General features: G+C 33.4%; 1 protein-coding gene across 1 annotated transcript; it reads left to right on the top strand.

Annotated features, from left to right (window-relative positions):
* The first annotated feature begins 234 nt into the window (after positions 1–234).
* LOC141291146 (complement C1q-like protein 4) lies at positions 235–22721 on the top strand. Its single transcript, XM_073823316.1, has 3 exons — positions 235–615; positions 1028–2506; positions 21810–22721. Exons 2-3 carry the CDS (start codon positions 1964–1966, stop codon positions 21987–21989), a joined length of 723 nt encoding a protein of 240 aa, XP_073679417.1. The 5' UTR covers positions 235–615; positions 1028–1963; the 3' UTR covers positions 21990–22721.
* Positions 22722–23235: the final 514 nt, after the last annotated feature.

Raw genomic sequence — 23235 nt, 5'->3', positions numbered from 1 at the left:
ATGATAAACGATTAACATTTACACCACTTTCCCCCATTAAATGATGATTAAGTTGGAAAAACAACGGCTATCGGCTGTGTCTAAAAACCAAGTGCTGCCGAGTCAGACGGCGTGTTTGAGTATCGCACCCGCGTTCTAGGTAGGCAGCTCAGTGGTGTTTGAGACAGAGCCAGTGAGAGGAGCGAGGATGAGATGGGATGGAGGGAGGGAGGGAGGAGTCGACCGGATGGAAGAATGAGGGGGACAGTGTGAGTGTGTGTGTGGAGTGTGAAAATCTCACAGGTGTCGGAGTCAGAAGTCCAGCGCTGTTGCTGCTTTATGATTTCTCTCAACAAAACGAAAGACAAAAGCGGAAGTTTTACTCACGCGCGCAGTCCGAGGAATAAATAAGGTCAGAAGTGATAGTCGCAACTCAATTAAGTTAACTCACCTTATTTTAAAATCGTTATTCTGCATTTCGGTGTCTGGCTGGAGTAAAGAGAGGAGTCTTCGTCTGCTGAAGATGAACATTAATTTCATTCACCGTTAATTTACTCTGGAACTCAGCAAACGTAAGGACGGATATCAGATAAAGATTTTTAATCATAAAGATCTTGCATAAACATCGAAGTGAAGGTAAGAGTCTCTTTAATGTCTTTTTAGTGTACTTGAAGTTGCGCACTTGTGTCATACTTTCGCGTGTTTGACTGAACGTATTACAAATTTATTTTTATGGTATTCATTTAATTATTTGTGCATATTTCTCACGTTTAGGACAAACCTTTTACAGCAAAAATGTAACATCAGTTGGCCTCTATAGAAGTCAGTGGTCATTCTGATAAAATAAGTAAATAAATATTTGCAAGATATAATGCAAGAAAACTTTCAGCATGTTCAATTTATAATATAAATGAAACTGGTCAAATAAAACATTGAAATAAAATTCAGTATATATATATATATATATATATATATATATGTATAATGAAAAAATAGCATAGCATTCACAAATTTTCCTTATTGTCTTTTCATGTTTTTCCTCCTCCAGTTCTATTTCTGTGGAATTTTTCCAGTCCTGCCAGAGCCACTACAGGGGTCTTCCATATGTCCCTAAAAAATTTATAATAATAATATACTGAAGGATCGATATATTGTGGCTCATCGGGTTTTAATGCGGAGCGTTGGACAAAATTCATTGTGCAGGATCGGTTTATTTTGAAACACGGAACATTGGATGTCAGATTCTTTTGCCACATCCTTCAGGTGTTTTGTTGGACTTGATTTGAATATTGTTTTGCAAGCACATAACTTTGTGCTTTATCTAGCCTCTCATGAACTGAATTTTGCAATTGCTCAATTGCACTTTTGTGGTGGAAAGGAACTTGAAGTGCAAAAACCAAAAACAGGTTGTTGTTGCTAATCACGTATGCAAAAGAAAGCCTAGAGCATCTTCTGTGTATTAGAGATTTCACTGTATATTTAATGTTAACAAACAAGGGAATGAATGAAAACATCTGTATTGTTATTAGCCACGAAATCCCAACACTTTAAAAAAAACTCTATTGTGTTGCTAGTGTTCCTGTATAATAGGTGACCATAAGCCTTTTCCGTGCCACACCTTTCTGTTGCAGTTCTTTTTCGTTCTTCCAGATCTTCCTGTCGCTCTCCACTCTGTCCTACCACTAGTCCCATTGCACCCTCGCCTTTCTGTATGCTCCACGCTCTTCTTGGTCTCCTTGTCTCATCCATAAATTCATCTCCTATTCTTCTCCCCACTGGCCTCATTCCTCTATAGATATCTGTGGCTCTTTGTCTGTTCCTTTGTACCCAATCACACATTTGCTTTCACACTTTAGCGAGTTTTACTCCAGCTTTCACGCTGGCGGGCACCATTCCACCTAAAGGAGAGGAGGACTTTCTAACGCTTGCCGCCTCTCGGCTCAGCCGTCGCAAGCGTGTCATAGGAGCGGCCGTGGGTGTGGCCATGGTTCTGATTCTCCTGGTCACCATCCCTTTACTGGTCCACAACACTAAAGGAGGAGGAGCCGGCAACACAGGAAGCCATTATGAAATGCTAGGAAGTTGTCGAATGGTTTGTGACCCCTACACCACATCTCAAGGCCAGGAGCTAACGGCTGTTTCACCCGCACCTCCTGATTTTCCAAACCGGAAGGGGAAATCTGGGTATCGGGGAGCTCCGGGAATCCCAGGACCACCTGGTCCACGAGGACCACCTGGAGAGCCTGGAAAGCCAGGGCCACAAGGGCCGCCGGGTCCTGGGCCTGGCGGTTACGTGTCATCATTATACAGCCCTAAAATTGCGTTTTACGCAGGCCTGCGCAAGCAACATGAAGGCACTGATGTGCTCAAGTTTGATGATGTGGTGACCAATGTTGGCAACTACTATGAGCCCAGCACTGGAAAATTCACATGCCCTCTACCCGGTATCTACTTCTTTACATACCATGTCCTCATGAGAGGAGGAGATGGGACCAGCATGTGGGCGGACCTCAAGAAGAACGGACAGGTAAGAATTTATCATTGTTTGTGGTTGAAATGAAATGTTTGGCTCAAGAATAGTTCACTTAAAAAATGAAAAATGCTGTAATCATTTACTCACCCACATGTCATTCCAATCCTCTCTGGCTTTCTTACTTCTGAAGAATGATTTAACTGATTGGTCCATACGATGGAAGTCAATGTGGTCCAAAACAACAATGAACCTCACTGACTTTCATTGTGAAGAAAAAAAGCATCTTTGTGTTCTACAGAAGAAAAACATGCCCGTTTGGAATGACATGAAGGTGAGTAAACAATGGCAGAATTAATTTTATAGGCTTTATTATGGACATTACGTGTGCAGTCAAATGTTAAAAGTAATTTCTCTTTGACTCAGTTCAGCGTATTGAGCTTCACCACTAAGGTCAACTTCATTTAGATGAATCAGAATAGTTGGATTATGAGCTTTTTTCTTATTAAAGTTCCTATTAAATTTTATAAATGTTTACCATCGCACTGAATAACATGGAAGCAAATTGGATGCAGATGTATTGTTTTGCAAGGCTGACCAGGGAAGACTAAAATGAAAATTATGACATTAATATCTTAACTGTGTGTCCAAAATATTTTGACAATTTAATAACATCGTATTTACATCTCACTCATCACCTAAAAATGTGTCGTACGACTCATCAGCCAGAGCTGTCATGGTGTGGTCTACTGCCAACTAAATAATGAATGTACGAAAAATGAACAGTTTCCACATTCATTCCCTCGACATTAATTAAACACAGAAGACTGGAAATGAGCGAGACAAGAAAAGGTTTATCTGTAGTGTTTTGAAGTGACTATGACCTTTGTAGATCAAGACACACTCTTGGACCTTTTTTTTTTTATTTGACAGGCAATCGTAAAATAATCTTTTATGAACAGTTTTACCCAAGCACACTATAAAATGTTTATTTGTATTTCACTGTGTAATGAAAGCCTTGTGTTAATACAGTGGACCATCTGTAAAAGTGATTAGACTCATAGTAGATTAAATTGGACCGACCTGTACAGTTTTGTATTGTCATGCAAGTCTGCTTCCCCTGTTAAATCATTCATAACTCTTAGATTGAATCCCCTCCATGCTGTACGTGCCCCCGTCTATTGCATGTTCATTGATTGCTCATTAATTATCTTTTCGGTCCACTCAATTACGTCCATTTCGAGCACATCAGGTGGCACTGCTTTACTCCTCTGTAGGGCCCGAAATGTAATAGAGAAATGTGAGGGTTAACTGCTCACTACAGCAAATAAACTGCAGTAGGAATGATACTTCCCCAAGCACCTAAAATAAAGTCAGCAGTCCATTGCGACACAATTCACAATTTTTGTAGCCTTTAAGATTTTAAAGAGCTCATAGGATGCAGATTTGTACAGCTACCTATGGAAAGTACAGAGCATGTAAAAGTGAAAAGGATGCTAGATTTTTTGACAGATGCTGAGAGACTGGAATTCTCAGAAGTGTCATCTGAAAGCAGACAATGGTCCGTTGGGATTAGGAGGTTTATGTTAATTTGTAAAAGGTTATTTTTGAATGCTGACAAAATGATGTTCAAACAGTCATGTCTATTGAATATTATAGGGCAGTTTTCAAAACATGGAGTTCACAGAAATTCAAAGGTTTTGAAGTGGAGAATCACCATTGTGCATATAGATATGACTTTTACTTCAACTAAACGAACTTTTAAGTTAATTATTATTAAAACATATTTTCTCTTTTATTTTTGTTATTCACCTTATTATTAAACGCGAATGTACTACAATCCAGTGTGTTTGTATTAGAGATAATACATTAAAATAAAATAAAGACACACTCATTTACAATGTCAAGCAGCAAAACGAGCTGTTTTGTACAGCTAAAAATAGCTGGACACGGATGAGACCAGATACCATAACCATAAAATTTACAAATGGCTACACCTGCTCTTACGGAAAGAATAAGGTGTATAGCTTATGAAGCAGATCTTCATGATTATTCATTAAAAGATTGCAATTTCAATGCAAACTCCTAAATGATCTTTTTATTTGTGATGTTTTCAACATTGAAAATATGAAAATCCATCCTAAAATAATATGTTTTTAGAACTTGTAACTATACACTAGGCTTGATGAGTCATGACTATAAACTAAGCTTTTAAAAAATTTAATGTTTATATTTTATATTGGCCATTGTTAGTAGACTTATAATTAAACTAGTGAGAAAATGTATTTTATTTAATTATTTAAAGGCTGTATCAGCAATTCTAGGCTGAAACATAAAGTGTCACATTCAGCTGACCTTTCTTCACGATTCGCTCGCTGCCTGCCCCATAAATCGGCTGTAAAAAAAAAAAACGCGTCTCTGTGGTCAGCCTAGGGTCCGAGATATGCCAAAAAAACAATCGGTGCTATCAACCATTCCACAGAAAAACAAACAGTGTTCCAACCAATCACCGTCAGGGGGTTGGTGTTGTGGACTTTCGCTCCGCCTCCCTCACATCCCTGCACCAGTACGAAAGTCCACAACACCAACCTTTAATGTTTATATTTTATATTGGCCATTGTTAGTATACTTTAAAATGCTTAAAACAGTCATTTTAAAATTATTTTAATATTTGTATTTTATATTGGCCATTGTTAGCAGAAAAATGAATTAAACTAGTGAGAAAAGTGTTTTAAGGGAATTTAATTTAAGCCACATCAATAAAATTTTTATTTTTAGAAAAAAAAATACAATTCATTTATTCATTTATTATTTTAAAAAAAAGATTAAAATGCCTTTATCTTCTCCATTTTAATATTTATGTTATATATTGGCCATTGTTAGTAGACTTTAGAATCAAACTAGTGAGAAAAGTGTGTTTTAAGGTAATAATTAAAACATTAAAAAATAATTTATTCATTTCTATTAAAAAAAAAAATTCAAATGCCTTTATGTATAGATTTTATTGCTTCACCCTTGGCCCAGATTCAGATGTTTTCAACATTAAAATATGAAAAACCAACCTAAATAATACTGTGTTTTCAAAACTATGATCTAAACTAAGCTTGAAATGGTCATTTTAAAATTATTTTAATGTTTACATTTTATATTGGCCATTGTTGGTAGACAAATCAATTAAACTAGTAAGAAAAGTGAGAATTTAATTTTGAAAAGTGACTCTCATTAAAGAAACACTCACAAATATGTAATTTTCCAGGAGAAACTGAATTAAGCTAGTGAGAAAAGTGTGTTTTACAGGAATTTGATTTAAGCCCACATCAATAAAAGTTTAATGTTGAAAAAAAAAAGCAATTTATAAAAGTTTTATTTAAAAAAAAGCTTCAAATGCCTTCATGTATATACTTTATTGCTTTACCCTTGGCCCAGATCCAGATGTTTTCAACATTAAAACGTGAAAATCCAACACAAAATACTATGTTTGTAGATCTAAACTAAGCGTGAAATAGTCATTTCAAAAGAATTTTAATGTTTATATTTTATATTGGCCATTGTTAGTGGACAAATGAATTAAACTAGTAAGAAAAGTGAGAATTTAATTTTTAAAAGCCCCACATCAATGAAAGTGACTCTCGTTGAAGAAACACTCACAAATAAGTAATGTTCCAGGCGAAATTGTAAAAGAACAACACCAGAATAGAAAAAATAAGCGGTGAAATATATCATAGTTTTTATCCTTCATCTTGAAAACGAGTTTTGACACAGTCATCTCGCATCTTCATTGTGGAGGCCATGTTCAGTATGGCACCCCAGTGGGCGGCCCACAAGCTCAAGTGCACAAGTGAATTGTGAGACAGACTGAGAGAAGGACGCAAGGGTAGCCATGACAGTTAAGAGTATGGCAGAATCACCCAGGCTGGTTGACAGAAAGATCAGGGGAGGAAAGGAAGATAGATGGCTTAATAGAAAGCTGCAGACAGTGGGCAGAGAGACGAGACTTCTGGGAGGCTTACACGCACGGACAAAAATGAATACACAGCCACAGACAGATGGAGAAGCGCCAAACATGTCATGGTTTGACAGGTTAACAAGGAGTCTTAAAGATAAAAAGACCAGATCCTGACATTAGCATTTGTTTGCTAATTATGACTGTCTGTGAATGTTAGGGTGCTAATTAAAAGAAAAAAAAGTATCTCAGGTATCCTCTAGAGTGTGGCACGCGTGTTGCCGTACCTGGTTGCAGGCTCGTGTGACCATCTGGCTGATCATTGTCTGTGCGGTGGTTTTGACAGCTAGTGAAAGCTGGTCTCCTGATACCAACTGGTGCCGTCGGACCTCAGACGTGTGAGGCTACAGTGTCCCAGGAGTGTGACTGTTGAATGGTCTATGAGTAAGCGCCCTTTGGTACTGCCTGAAATGGAAATGATGTAGGTGGATAATCATGGAAAAGTCATAGGTCAGCAGAACCAAAAACGAAAGAATCTTTTCTTATAGAGGGTTTGCACTTATGTCATGGTTTGGTCAGTTACCCGGATACACGGCCATAATAGAGATACTCGAATGTAAACAATAGCATTAAAGGAGTAGTTCACTTTCAGAACAAAAATTTACAGATAATGTACTTACCCCCTTGTCATCCAAGATGTTCATGTCTCTCTTTCATCAGTCGTAAGGAAATTATGTTTTTTGAGGAAAACATTTCAGGATTTCTCCCCATATAATGGACTATGGACTTCTATGGTGCCCCTGAGTTTGAACTTCCAAAATGCAGCTTCAATGACTCTAAACGATCACAGCAGAGGAAAGAAGGGTCTTATCTAGCAAAACGATTAAAAATTACAGTTTATATACTTTTTAACCTCAAGTGCTTGTCTTGTCTAGCTCTGTGTGTACTCTGTGTAGAGATTAAAAAGTATATAAATTGTAAATGTTTTTAGAAAATAACCCTAAATAAGACCCTTCTTCCTCAGCTGAGATCATTTAGAGCCCTTTTGCATTTAAACTGCATTTTGGAAGCTCAAACTCGGGGGCACCATAGAAGTCCATTATATGGAGAGAAATCCTGAAATGTTTTCCTCAAAAAACATGATTTCTTTACGACTGAAGAAAGAAAGACATGAACATGTTGGATGACAAGGGGTAAGTACATTATCTGTAAATGTTTGTTCTGAAAGTGAACTACTCCTTTAATTGCACGGTTAATGTACTACTGAATACGTTGTTCTGCTAATTTATGCTGTCTAAACCACAGAAATAAACATGTGGAAGCTGCTAAATCAGAAAGAGAAGGATTTAGTAAGCAGGAAAGAGCGCAATATTTTGACAAACTAAAGTTAATAGGTGGTAAAGATATGAACAAGCAGTATTAAGTAAGATATTAGCCTAATATTTCACCTACCTAACCAGAAATGATAAGAACAAACACAAATGTTGTCAAGATTCTTACCCTGCAAATCCTGGTTCAGTTTGTTCCTCAGACTCCTTTTTTGCAGTCTTCTCCTTGATTTGTTATAACTTTTGGAAGTCTATAGTACTCCAAATGTTTTTTAAAGCCCAAAACATGACAATAATAGCTTTGTTTACGTTACATCTTTAATTTAGTGCGGCTGTCACAAATCACTGATTCAATTCGAGTACTAGACATTTGCCCGCGTCGAGTAACCGGCAAAACCGGAAGTGGCGCATTTCACGGACGAGAATCCATGAAAAGCATTATTAGACCTTTTTCCAAGGCTGCATTATATAATAAACCTATTTAACAATCCTACGCATAATGCTATTGTGAATTCACAAACGCTACGATGTAATTAAATAAATACATGCGAATCAGGTTAGGAACGTGCCTCTCAGAGCATATGCGTGGAGCGTCTCAAACTCGATCTTTGCATATTCCTGTGCGTTTAAGTTTATTATAAAGTTAATCTGGGAACGCATCCTGTGCTATTTCATCAGATTTGTAAAGTAAATCATTTATGAACAAAATAAAAGCTCAAACCCTCACTCTGAGTTTACACACTTTGATAGCCACATATTCAAGAAATTACAGTAGCTGCAGTATTTCTGTAGTAAAGAAATGGCCAAATATTAAAGGTTAAGAGGAAATTTTAAATAAACGTAGTTTAGTCAATATTAAACAAGGATTAGATCACAGTTAAGTGTAAATAAATAAAAAAATCGTCAGGTCGTTGGCGCCCTCTGCAGCCATTTGTTATAATGCGTAATGTACATTAGTTCTATTGTTTATAATACATTTTAACAGTTTTGTTCAATAAAACCATATGATAACTTGTTTTCAATACTTTATTTGAACTAATTATTATTGCCTCATTGCTATTTTTATGGATTTAAATCATTTTAAAGTCTGTTTGTTTAGTTCTATTTTTATTAGGTCTACCCCCCAAAAATTGATCACTCAATTAATCTTCAGAATAATCAACCGATTATGTGATAGCCACAATAATTGTTAGTGACAGCTCTACTTTAATATTTTTTTAAAAACTCAAGTCGAATTTGTAATTAAAACTTTAATTTTGAATGAATGAATGAATGAATGAATTTTTTTTGAACATTTTAATACACAATGTATACATTAAATAGCATTTGTTATATAATTTTAGAGACAAAATGTAGGCTTTTAAACAATGTAAATGTGATGGAAATCATTTGACAGGAAATTTTAATTGAGAAACTGTCTATTCCTGTTTATTGTTTTAGAAATTTATTATAAATTAATTTAAAATTAAACTTCTTGTGTTAGCAAGTCCAATGCTTCCACACAAACATATGTTAAACCTACTTGAATATTTAATTAGGATATGTGATTTTTAACATAAATGATACAATTCAGTTTGAAGAAGTTACAGATAAAAATCGTGAGCCATATTTCAGTGTCTTTTAGTGTAGTACATTTTGTTTATTTGTACTTAAACTGTACCAATACATCACAGTAGATGAATATGCTATTTTTTTTGTTACAATAATTCATTTGTTCAGTAACAGATGGAAAGGATTAGTGGGGTGATCATAATAGTGCCCTCCTCGATATTTAATGAGGTCATCTTCATTTTTCTTGTAATTAATTTGGTGTATTGCCCACTGAAGGAGATTCATAATGAAATTTCATCATTGTACATTTAGCCACTGTATCACAGCATCTGCTACAAGCGAAGGGAAAACTTATTGTAACTTGTCAAATCCCATCCTCAAAAGTCCCAGTGTCAGCAGGGTCAAAAATCGCACATCATTTAATAATAACTTCTCATTTTTATGCCGCATAAATCAGATAACCTCTGCTGTCAGATAGAATAACTGCATGAAGATCTATAAACATATGGAGAGATTTGTTCAAAGGTTTTGATGCTGTGAGCATTATTGGTGGCGCTTTTATTGTGCTTGTTGAATAATGGTTTCTTTGCCTTAATGCTAATGCAAGTCAAAACATGACAACAAGGGTCGTACGTCATATCTGATTTAGCATCTACATGCTTCTTCCTCATCATTAACGTGCCTAGTGCTGTTAATCTTTTAATTTATGATCCCTCAGCTTCCATGTAGGTTCCCAAATCATTAGTCTGAACCTCTGATCAAAGTAGACTAATCTACACTCCGTCCTCTCTGTTGCTTAATCGTTCCACCATTTCTTTTTCCCCTTTTTCACCTGTCACACGCTCTTTTAATAGACCTCCAAAAGGTCGAGCTCTTTCACACGCTAGTGTTAAAAATGCCATCGCCTGTCTGTTAATGACCAGTACCTGCTCTAATAAATGTCTCCTGGTGCAGTGACATGTACATAGTCCGGTAGAAATATAATGAGTGACTTTGGTAGTCTCTAATTGTGGTGATCCCTAATTGCACAGCCTCTAATTGCCAAATAGTTTTAAGGGAATCGTATAAAATGATTAAAATGAGTAAAATGGAATGCATAGGTTTTACATGGGGTGGCTTGTTAAAGGGATAGTTCACCTAAAAATGACAATTTTGACATCATGTATTCACACGTGTGTGAGTTTCTTTCTTCTCCAAAACATAAAAGACAATTCGTTGACGGTTCTTCAAAACATTTTCTTTTGTGTTATACTGGTTTGGAATGACATAAGGGTGAGTTGATGATATCTATATACAATAGAATTAGTCCTGGGCTTTTTGACCAAAAACCTGTGTCACGTTTTTTTTTTTTTTTTTTTTTTAGGATTCTGACAGTTTTATGGTTTATCAGGTTTTTTTTTACCCCCTGATGGTGCCTTTATATTAATCAGAATGCATTGAACAGTTTCAGAACCACTGCGTTTTAATCACGATCCAAACAAACGTGCTACATATACACTGCCAGTCAAAAGTTTTTGAACAATAAGATTTTTAATGTTTTTTTAAAGAAGTTTCTTCTGCTCACCGAGCCTGCATTTATTTGATCCAAAATACAACAAAAGCAGTAATATTGTAAAATATTTTTGCTATTTCAAACAACTGCTTTCTATTTTAATATATTTTAAAATGTAATTCATTCCTGTGATCAAAGCAACATTTTCAGGATCATTACTCCTTTAGAAATCATTCTAAAATGCTGATTTGCTATTCAAGACACATTTTTTTATGATTCTTTGATTAATAGAAACATCTAAACATCAGCATTTATCTAATATAAAAAGTAACATTATAAGCTTGGAGTCAGTATATAAAGTATATTTATTTTTGGGGAAAAAATAGAAATTAATACTTTTGTTTAGCAAGGATGCTTTAAATGGATTAAAAAAAGTGATGATAAAGACATTTCTAATGTTACAAAAGATTTCTATTTCAGATGAATGCTACTTTTCTGAACTTTCTATTCATCAAAGAAAGCTGAAAAAATTCAGGTTCAAATCAGAATATTAGAATGATTTCTCAAGGATCATGTGACTGGAGTAATGATGCTAAAAATTCAGCTTTGTAATCACAGGAATAATTAATTATTTTTTAAAATATATTCAAATAGAAAACAGTTATTTAAAATAGTAAAACTATTTTGCAATATTACAGTTTTTACTGTACTTTGGATCAAATAAATGCAGGCTTGATGAGCAGAAGAGACTTGTTTAAAAAACAAAATCTTAAAAATCTTTCTTTGTAAATTAGATATATTTTCACATTTTAAAGCAAAAACAGAATGATCTTACCTTAGCTTTGTGAAATTATGCTACAATAAAACATCTGAATAAAAGAAAAGCAGCAGATGAGCCAAATTAGACGCAAATTCACTCTTTGACAGCAGGTGGCGCTTCTGGAACAGTGCAATAGTGTTTTCTTGCTTACTGACGTAAACAAAGCAACACACCGCTTTTAAATACTACATTATACGGAGGTAAGATGACACAAAAATACCATCTTACCTTTTCTGAAGACAGTCAGTTCCCCTCAGAAATTAATATAAATCCCCACCCCAATTCAGTATTTTTCACACATTGTGAACAGTATCTTTTTCTGCCTGCTACAGTATTTTCTCCTCATTGCGTTCCTCTTCAGCATTTCTGGCTTCTGTAAGTGGCTGTTTACAGTTGATTTATTTGCATTGACTGCTATTACATGACTGACAGACTGCAATGGTTTGAGTTAAAATCTTCGTTTGTATTCTATTGAAGAAACAAAGTCAATCTTGGATGCCCTAGGGGTTAAGCAGATAAACATCACATTTTCATTTTTGGGTAAACTATCCTTTTAATTGTGTGTTATTAATAATTCTAAAAGTTTTCCAAGTCAGAAGTTAAGAGTGATCAAAACATGTGAAAGCTGCTAAATCATATAAAGAAGGACTTAGTAAGCACAATATTTTGACAAACTTAAGTTAATAGGTGGTAAAGATACATACGAGCAGTATTAATTAAGATATTAGCCTAATATTTCACCTACCTGACCGGAAATGATAAGAACAAACACGAATGTTGTCAAGATTCTTGACCTGAAAATCCTGGTTCAGTTTGGCCAACCACAAACACCTTTTCTCAAACTATTGTTTTTTGCACTCTTCTTATTGATTTGCTATAACTTTTGGCAGTCTATAGTACTCCAAATGTTTTTCTGACCAATTAGAACAGTAAAACAGGACAATAATTAATTTCAGCAGCAATAATCAGCAAAATATACGTGATTGAATCTGTGTTCACAGAGCTTGCAACCTATGTTACACTGCATACTTGTACTGTTAGTACGCAATGCCACGCTCGTACAGTATGCCAATTAAGCATAACTCTCTGAAGAAGCGAAACAAATTTTATTCTCCCTTTGAGGCAAAACGGAGCTATTCAATAAATGTTCCTTTTTTTTGAGCTTTAGTTTTTCCCTCCCTTCGCGTGTGCTTGGTCCCTTAGGTAAGTTTAAGAGCTAGTTTTCCATTGTCTCCGCTCTAAGAGGTCTGTATATCACGGAGAATGAATCCTGTCAGTTTTATTACCGCTGGAGCACGGCACCACTGATAAAAACAAGACTTTATATACCCTTGCATCTCGCCTCTCGCACAAAATAGCCTTGCTTGATCAGTCTGTTATCCGAAACTCCCCCTCCTATTTTCTCCTTCAGCCCTTGTCTTTCTCCTCAGCTATGTATAAAAGTGCCCCCCCCCCTCCCCGTAATGAAAAGGCCTGGCAGAACAAGCCCCCAGCAGGCCCGAGGGTCCCTGCTCGCAGCCGGTGTGAGATCAAGTCAGCGTGGCGTTTCACAAGTAGTCGGCTCCCATGTCAATATCCATCTCCAGTGCAGTCAACGGTAATCCTAAAATGCCTCTCTCCCTCTCCCTCCAAGACAAGCTTTCATATCACTTATATTTGATAAATGCCGGGAAGCATCTAACAAGCGTGCTTTGTGGGAGATGTCTAAACCCTGGGCGCTCAGATTCGGTGTAACTGATCCCAAAAATACAAGACGAGAATCAATGGAAGCAAAGAAAGGTCTTAAATGGTCTACGCCGGATGTCTGCTAATTAAAGTGACCGCTCGCGTTGTCGTATCGAACACGGGGGTATGCCGGAGGGAGAGACTGCCCCTTTGCCCACTTAGCCAAAATAATGAGGAGAATGACATACACTGTGCGTCGATAGGGAGAGGAGGCCAAGCCGTCACTGTCAGATGTGGAATGATGCACACGACATATTGACCCCCTCAGTTTTATGCTCTTTTTTTAATTTTCAGTTTTCTTAAGTCATTGTATCATTGCAGTAAAAATAATTACAATATGATATACTTTGATGTGTACTATTAAGAAAACGGCATTGTTGCACTGATTGGTATTCAGTCATACCTGACAGCTTTCAGCCACAAATACAAATATTTTGATTATTGGCCGGCCCTCTGTGTGGATTACTGGATCATAGAGTGCGTTAGGTCTGGATGTGAAAGGTTGTGTTGTTTCTAGTCAGTGTTTTTATGTAAGGTATAGTTGAAAAAGGGATTTCTCAAGGGACTGGCAACCCAGTGCAACTGTTTGATGCTGGCTGCACAGTAACAAGCCTGCATCAAACAGGCTGCACAGGGAAGCAGTTCACATCAACACAACGAATATCTTCATTGTGAAATAATTACATTTTTTACACAGCCAAACCTCTAGCCATATTAGAGTTTGCCATGACATATATTTATCTTTGAAAAAAAAAAGACGTGACTTTTATCACAATTCTGACTTTTTTTATCTTGCAATTGCGAGTTGCGAGTTTACATCTGCAATTCTGACTTTTTCAGAATTATGAGATACAAAGCTGCAATTGCAAGTAAGTCAGCATTGTAAGATATAAACTCACAAATCTGAGAAATTAAGTCAGAATTGTGTGATAAACTCACAAGTGGGAGTTATAAAGTCAGAAATGTGAGTTTATATCCTGCGATTTTGACCCTATAACACGCAATTGTGAGTTTATATCTAAATTCTACGAAAAAAGTCAGAATTATGAGTTTGTATCCCGCAACTCTGACTTTATGACATGCAGTTGCGGATTTAAATCTCAATTCTAAGAAAAAAGTCAGAATTGTGAGTTTATATCCCTCAACTCTGACTTTATGACATGCAGTTGCGGATTTAAATCTCAATTCTAAGAAAAAAAAGTCAGAATTGCAGGATATAAACTGGCATTTTCAAGAAAAAAAGTCAGAATTTATAACATGGAATTGCAAGTTATTAAGTCAGAATTGTGAGATAAAATGATATGTGAGATAAAACATATCAGTCTTTTTTTCACCTCAAAATTGGACTTGTAGTTGTGAGTTTATATTTCGCAATTCTGACTTTTTTCTCAGAATTGTGAGATATAAACTCACATTTGCCAAAGAAGTCAGAATTGAGAGTTTATATCATGCAATTCTAAGAAAAAAGTCAGAATTATGAGCTTTCTACTTACACTTCTGACTTTATAACACGCAATTGTGAGTTTATATCTCATTTCTAAGAACAAAGTCAGAATTGTGAGTTTATATCCTGCAATTTTGACTTTATAAAACATAGTTGCGAATTTAAATTCTAAAAAAAGTCAGAATAGCGAGATATAAACTCACATTTGCCACAAAAAAAAGTCAGAATTGAGAGTTTACATCATGCAATTGTGAGTTAAGTCAGAATTGTGAGATAAACGCACAATCCTGAGAACATATCAGTCTTTTTACCCTCAAAATTGGACTTTATAACACACAATTGTGAGTTTATATCTCAATTCTAAACAAAAACATCTGAATTGTAAGGAAAAAGGTCAGAATTGTGAGTTTAGATCTCAATTCTAAGAAAAAAAGTCAGAATTGCAGGATATAAACTGGCATTTTCAAGAAAAAAAGTCAGAATTGAGAGTGTATATTATGCAATTCTGAGAAAAAAGTCAGAATTTTGAGTTAATGTCCTGCAATTCTGACTTTATAACATGCAGTTGCAAGTTTAGATCTCAATTCTAAGAAAAAAGTCAGAATTGCAAGATATAAACTGGCATTTTCAAGAAAAAAAAAGTCAGAATTGCGAGATATAAACTCACATTTTCCAAAAAAGTCAGAACTGAGAGTTTATATCATGCAATTCTAAGAAAAAAGTCAGAATTATGAGTTTATATCTCTGAGTTTGAGTTTATAACTCGCAATTGCAAATTTATATCATGCAATTCTGAGAAAAAAGTCAGAATTGCGAGATATAAACTCGCATTTTCCAAAAGTCAGAACTGAGAGTTTATATCATGCAATTCTGAAAAAAATATATATATATATATATGAGTTTATATCTTGTAATTCTGACTTTATAACTCACAATTGCAACTTTATATCATGCAATTCTGAGAAAAAAGTCAGAATTGCGAGATATAAACTGGCATTTGCAAGAAAAAAAGTCAGAATTCAGAGTATATCATGCAATTGTGAGAAAAAGTCAGCATTGTAAGTTTGTCTCGCAATTCTGACTTTATAACTCGCAATTGCGACTTTATATCATGTAATTCTGAGGAAAAAAGTCAGAATTGCGAGATATAAACTCGCATTTTCCAAAAAAGTAAAAACTGAGAGTTTATATCATGCAATTCTAAGAAAAAAGCAAAAATTGTGAGTTTATGTCTTGCAATTCTGACTTTATGACTCGCAATTGCGACTTTATATCACAATTAGAATAAGAGAATAAGTCAGAATTGTTAGATAAAATTTGCAAAAACCTTATCTTATTTTTTATTCAGTGAATGTTATGCTTTTTATCGCTGTAAAATAATATATATATTTAAAAATAAGTTCTCATCAATTAATGAACTCAAATAACCATTGTAAATGCAATATTGGTCATTACTTATAAACAAATTTTGTAGCTGCATGTCTCTACCCAGCTTGTGAAAATGTGCAAGGCTATTTTTCAAATTGCAAATGACAAATATCTATCACTGCTATGCGAAATCAATTTAAAGCTGATATATTTGTCTTACAGCGCTGCGTTGTAAAGCTCCCTAACATCATTATACAGATTGGTATTCAATAAAGCATCTAAATGGCGGTAGTCTCCACTCAGGACGTTGTGCGGATGTTGACAGTATCGTGATGGTAATAGAGTGGGGTTATTAGATTATGGATATGGGAGGGAGTTCATCTCTGTCTGGGGTCAGTGTGTTTTATGTGGGCTGTGGGTGACTCTCAAGGGAATAACACACCCAATAAAACAAGAGGCATTTGAGTGAGTGATGGCATGTTGTATGAGGATGTTTACTGACACCATGCATATCATTGTATTTTGAGCTCGCTCCGTATGTTTAGGGAACCTGACAGAGATTGAGTGGCTATAACACGGCCCAGCAAAATGCCTGACAATCACTGTCTGTCATCTGACACCTGTTTGCTAAAACATTACCCATTTTTTTTTCCATTTACAACACTTGAGCAGACTAAAAAATACTGATAAAATATCACTCGGCTAATGTCTAAATCCTATTGCAGTATACTCGTATTTGTTTTTATCTCAGGTCCTGGTCTTTTTTAATTGCATCTCTATGCAGGAATATATGTCCGTCTGACCACATGACTAATCTCAATTTAAAATGTTAACAAACAAGTTTCAGATCCACTGCTGGGAGTCAATACGGCTGATCTCTCAAGCAGAATTTAAATGAGTCCGTGTCTCCAGTAAACAGTCTCGTTGCGGTTTGCGTGATACGTGCGCTTGCGATTAAATTCAACAGGTCAATATTAAGAAGGGATATAGTACAGTTTTAGCATCACCCCCTATATAGGGCTAGGTACACAGTCCTACAGTAGATAAATAAGAGAGTGTGTGAACGCTTTCTCAATTGAGGTGGAGGTCAGCAGGTTATTTGCAGCCCCATCCATTTAACCCGACCAGCCCTTGTCAGAGTATCATATAATAATGACTCCATTCCATTGCCGTAGAGATGATAAAACAAGGCCTCTTTCATGTCAAGAGAGCATATGTATGTTGAGATATGGCTAGTGCTGTATTTTCCTTTAAACAGCCCCCATAAGCACTCCTGTATCAACATTTACCAGAAGTGTGTTTCTTTTAAATCATTATACATTGTTTCATAGCATTATTATTAATATTAATTCATATGAATATGTAATATTAATATATAATTCATATTAATTATTTAAACTAATTATTAATGCTTATAAAATGTATACATTTTTTTTCATTCCCTAAAAAGGAACTAGGAAAGCTATTACAATTCATTATTTGTGCCTATTCATTTAATGTCAAAAATTGTAATATTTGTTTTTGCTCTATAGGTTAACAAATCAGCTATAATTAATTATTTGTGATTAGACAATATCTGTAATTGTTATTCATTATTTCATAACATTTTTTTTCTTTAGTTCCATTGTTTCTTCTATAGTTTAATAAATGGAAATGGTGGAATAATTGTTTCTGGAATCTAGAAAAAATCTTTATTTTGTGTTTTTTTTTTCATAGGAAAAGATTTATAAAACTAAATAAATTATAATTAATTATTTTTGTGTATAAATTTAATTTAATTTAATTTTATGTTTGAATAATTAAATACATATTTTTTGTGTTTTAATTTAATTTAATTTAATTTAATTTTATGTTTGAATACATATATACATTTGTGATTAATAAATTTAAAATTGCATTAGTAGTAGTTTAGTATAGCATTCATTAAGATTTGAATAATATATTTAATTGAATTATTATAATATTTTATTTTAATTATTATTATTATTACTACTATTTAAAAAAAATACATTGGTGATCACTTAAATAACAAAAATGATTATGATTTTATTAATATATTTAATTTATTATTTAATTATTATAAATGAATAAGATTAATAATAATTATAATACCCATTATTTTTCTATATTGTTTTGTTCTGTACTTTAACAAATGGAAATGGTTTAATAGTGGTTTCTGGAATCTGGAAAAAAAATCCTTTCTCTTCTAGTTCTAGTTCTAGTTCTAGTTCTATTATTTGTTCTATAGTTTAATAAATCAAAATGGTGTAATAATGGTTTCTAGAATCTGGAAAAAAACTATTGTTTTAAAATGATAATAAAATATAATATAATTCATTATTTTTGTGTATTAATTTTGTTTTTGGATAATTAAATATATTTGTGACCATTTAAATAGCAAAGATTGTATTGTAGTATAGCATTCATTATGATTTGATTAATAGATTTAATTTAATTACTATAATAAAGGTAATAAATAATAATTTTAATAATAATTATTATTATTACTACTTTTTTAAAAAAAAAAAAAGGTAAATATATATGTGACCATTTAAATAGCACAAATTATGATTTTATTAATATATTTAATCTTTATGATTTAATTATTACAATTAATGTGATCAATAATAATTATAATACACATTATTGTTCTATATTGTTTTGTTCTGTACTTTAACAAATGGAAATGGTGTAATAGTGGTTTCTGGAATCTGAAAAAAAAAATCCTTTCTCTTTAAAAGAAAAGAATCGTAAAATGATAATGAAATCAATGATAATACATTATTTTTGTCTATAATTTTTTTATTATTATTATTTATATTATAATATGAAAAAGTGTGTAAAAATATTAATACGTTATAATACTTAATGTATCTATTAATTTGTTTTGGTTTTATAGGTTTATGAATAGGTTAAAATCATACCTATTCATTTCTCCTTTCTGGAATCTGGGAAAAAATAAAAATAAAATTTCCCCCTTCATAGAAAAAAGGATCATAAAATGATAACAGAATCAATTATAATTTATTATTTTTGTGTATTAATTATTTTTTATTTGAATTATTATTATTATTAGTAGTAGTAGTAGTATTAAAAATATATTAAACTGTTCATTTGTTATAATATTAAACGTATCTATTAATTTATTCTTCCATCTATTAATTTATTTTGGTTCAATAGGTTTAATAGATTTAAAAACATAAAAGCAAACCTATAAATTCATATATGATAATAAAAAAGCCACTGAATGCAGTCTATGCTTATTTATAATAAATTTCACTGCCTCAAGTTGCTTCATATCATATCATATATCATATCATATTATATATAAAACGAACAAAATCACAGTTTTACCAGATTTCATTGCAATGTTTAGATCTTGCTTTTTGAATATATGCTAATAAAAAAGCCACTAAATGCAGTCTATGCTTATTTATAATAAATTTCACTGCGTCAATTGCATAAATCATTTTATATCATATCATATATAAAATTAACAAAATCAGTTTTACCATATTTCATTGCAATGTTCAGATCTTGCTTCTTGAATATGTGCTAAGAAAAAAGCCACTAAATGCAGTCTATGCTTATTTATAATAAATTTCACTGCGTCAAGTTGCATATATCATATCATACCATATCGTATCATAATATATCATATCATATCATATATAAAACGAACAAAATCACAGATTTACCACATTTTATTGAAATGTTCAGATCTTGCTTCTTGAATATGTGCCAAGAAAAAAGCCACTAAATGCAGTCTATGCTTATTTATAATAAATTTCACTACGTCAAGTTGCATATATCATATCATATCATATCATATCATATCATATCATATCATATAATTTTTAAAATTAACAAAATCGGTTTTACCATATTTCATTGCAATGTTCAGATCTTGCTTCTTGAATATGTGCTAAGAAAAAAGCCACTAAATGCAGTCTATGCTTATTTATAATAAATTTCACTGCGTCAATTGCATAAATCATTTTATATCATATCATATATAAAATTAACAAAATCAGTTTTACCATATTTCATTGCAATGTTCAGATCTTGCTTCTTGAATATGTGCTAATAAAAAAGCCACTAAATGCAGTCTATGCTTATTTATAATAAATTTCACTGCGTCAAGTTGCATATATCATATCATATCATATCATATAATTTTTTTAAATTAACAAAATCGGTTTTACCATATTTCATTGCAATGTTTAGATCTTGCTTTTTGAATATATGCTAATAAAAAAGCCACTAAATGCAGTCTATGCTTATTTATAATAAATTTCACTGCGTCAATTGCATAAATCATTTTATATCATATCATATATAAAATTAACAAAATCAGTTTTACCATATTTCATTGCAATGTTCAGATCTTGCTAATTGAATATGTGCTAAGAAAAAAGCCACTAAATGCAGTCTATGCTTATTTATAATAAATTTCACTGCGTCAAGTTGCATATATCATATCATATCATATAATTTTTTTAAATTAACAAAATCAGTTTTACCATATTTCATTGCAATGTTCAGATCTTGCTTCTTGAATATGTGCTAAGAAAAAAGCCACTAAATGCAGTCTATGCTTATTTATAATAAATTTCACTACGTCAAGTTGCATATATCATATCATATCATATCATATCATATCATATCATATCATATCATATCATATCATATATAAAATTAACAAAATCAATTTTACCATATTTCATTGCAATGTTCAGATCTTGCTTCTTGAATATGTGCTAAGAAAAAAGCCACTAAATGCAGTCTATGCTTATTTATAATAAATTTTACTACGTCAAGTTGCATATATCATATCATATCATATCATATCATATCATATCATTTTTAAAATTAACAAAATCAATTTTACCATATTTCATTGTAATGTTCAGATCTTGCTTCTTGAATATGTGCTAAGAAAAAGCCACTAAATGCAGTCTATGCTTATTTATAATAAATTTCACTACGTCAAGTTGCATATATCATATCATATCATATCATATCACATATAAAATTAACAAAATCAGTTATACCATATTTTATTGCAATGCTCAGATCTTGCTTCTTGAATATGTGCTAAGAAAAATAGCCACTTAATGCAGTCTATGCTTATTTATAATAAATTTCACTGCGTCAAAGTTGCATATATTATATCATATCATATATAATATTAACAAAATCAGTTTTACCATATTTTATTGCAGTGTTCAGATCTTGCTTCTTAACTACGTGCTAATAAAAAAGCCACTAAATGCAGTCTATGCTTATTTATAATAAATTTCACTCGAGTTGCCTCGAGTTGTCGCATATCATATCAAATGAACAAAATCACAGTTGTACCATGATATCTACAATCTTTTCTCATTGCAGTGTTCAGATCTTGTTTCTTGAATATGTATTTAAGTGTAGAAAATATTATCACAGTATCTAATGCATGGTGGGGTAGTGGATGAATCATTTTAAAAGGTCCAAATGTCACACTTCATGTTGTTGTGCTTTAGTCATATTTTACTCTTTGGTCTAATGATTATTACTAAACAATTATGAATACTTATTGCATTCAGTATGACTGGAGTATGCTGGAGTATTGAGATCCTGCAAATTGTCACAACCTGCTCAGTGTCCTTCCTCTAACCGTGGCTTCATTTCTCCCGTGTGTGTGTGACAGGTGAGGGCCAGCGCTATCGCCCAGGACGCTGATCAGAATTATGACTACGCCTCCAACAGTGTGATCCTGCATTTAGACGTGGGAGATGAGGTCTGCGTGCAGCTGGACGGAGGGAAAGTCCACGGAGGAAACACCAACAAATACAGCACGTTCTCTGGCTTCCTCATCTATGGTGACTGACTCGCTCGTGATGCTGCTCTACACACTCAGATGTACTGTGTATGAACACACACACTCACTCCAACACACACTCATACAGTTACGTACACACCGAACAGGCTTGAAAGAAACGGACACGGTTTATACGAAGCAGAAGGGCTTCACAGACACAACGGCAACCGATTCCTTTCATAAAGCAAAAGGATTTCTGACGCGCTGTTTGTATGTGTGTAAATTATAACTATCCTACATTATACACTACTCCCAAACTTAAATTAAAAAGCTTATATATGTCTGTATCTATCCAGGACAGTGACACACTCATATTTTCATGTGTACTTGTTAGTGTACTTGTCTCCATTTTGTGTGTCGATCAATCCCAGAGATTCAGAATCACTAGTCAACATGCTTTATGGTGAACTGAGCTGCATTTACACATGGCTGGACTTGAAAGAAAATCAGCGCGTAGATGTACTTTTCACCCACTATAGGGACACGTATATATGCGTGCGCACAGGTCGCAGGGCTAGTGATTAATCTAAGTCCTCTTGTTCAATTCATTTGACGTAAAGTGACTGCTTTGGTTGTCTGTGTGGAATTGGAAATATGGCTCTTGCGTGTAGACACAATGGCTCACTACAACCAAAGACATAGATTTCCAATCAGTCTAAAGAATCTGAGGTGGAACGGAGGATTAATATATTGATTTAGTCTGATAAGAGTCGTAAATATTCAAATTTAACCAATATAATGTTTTAATCACACAAATAAGTGAAATTATTTAGTACGTTTTAAAAGGGAGGATGCTAAGTCTGATAAAAGATATTAGGATACGTTTTATGTCATATCAGCTTTATATTACAGAGTTATTTATATAGAGATTGTACATTTATTGATTTTCGCTTAAAAAGAAAATATGCGAGTAATTTTTTTTTTTGTTTTGTTTGCCAATAAATGAGGATATATTTAAAATTTAGCAGAAAAGGAATATGGTGATCAATGGGTTTGTATGTATTATATTTTAGAATATGTTTTTACAGAAGTTACAGATATATAAATCTATACAGTTTCCTGTGATATCCAGTCTAGGTTGCTATTTCATAGAAATCTCAGAAAGAAAAAATAACAAAAAAGGCCAACAGTTTGAATGATAAATCTGATGAACTTTGTCCCTAAATTAAAAAAAAAAAATTTTGTATTGACACATTTTTGTAAGAAATACAGCATCGAAGGAGTTGTTGATCCAAGTCGAGCCATGTGCAAATAC

Source organism: Garra rufa, chromosome 18 (assembly GCF_049309525.1).
Source record: "Garra rufa chromosome 18, GarRuf1.0, whole genome shotgun sequence".
Lineage (NCBI taxonomy): Eukaryota > Metazoa > Chordata > Actinopteri > Cypriniformes > Cyprinidae > Garra > Garra rufa.
Note: the sequence above shows the minus strand (reverse complement) of the source record. Positions and strands in the feature narration are given on the sequence as shown.

Bases quoted from the DNA above. Each gene is read 5' to 3' on its own strand.
- LOC141291146 (XM_073823316.1), top strand. From the start codon at position 1,964: ATGGTTCTGATTCTCCTGGTCACCATCCCTTTACTGGTCCACAACACT. The intron at 2,507-21,809 runs GTAAGAATTTAT...TGTGTGTGACAG, and splicing joins ACCTCAAGAAGAACGGACAG to GTGAGGGCCAGCGCTATCGC.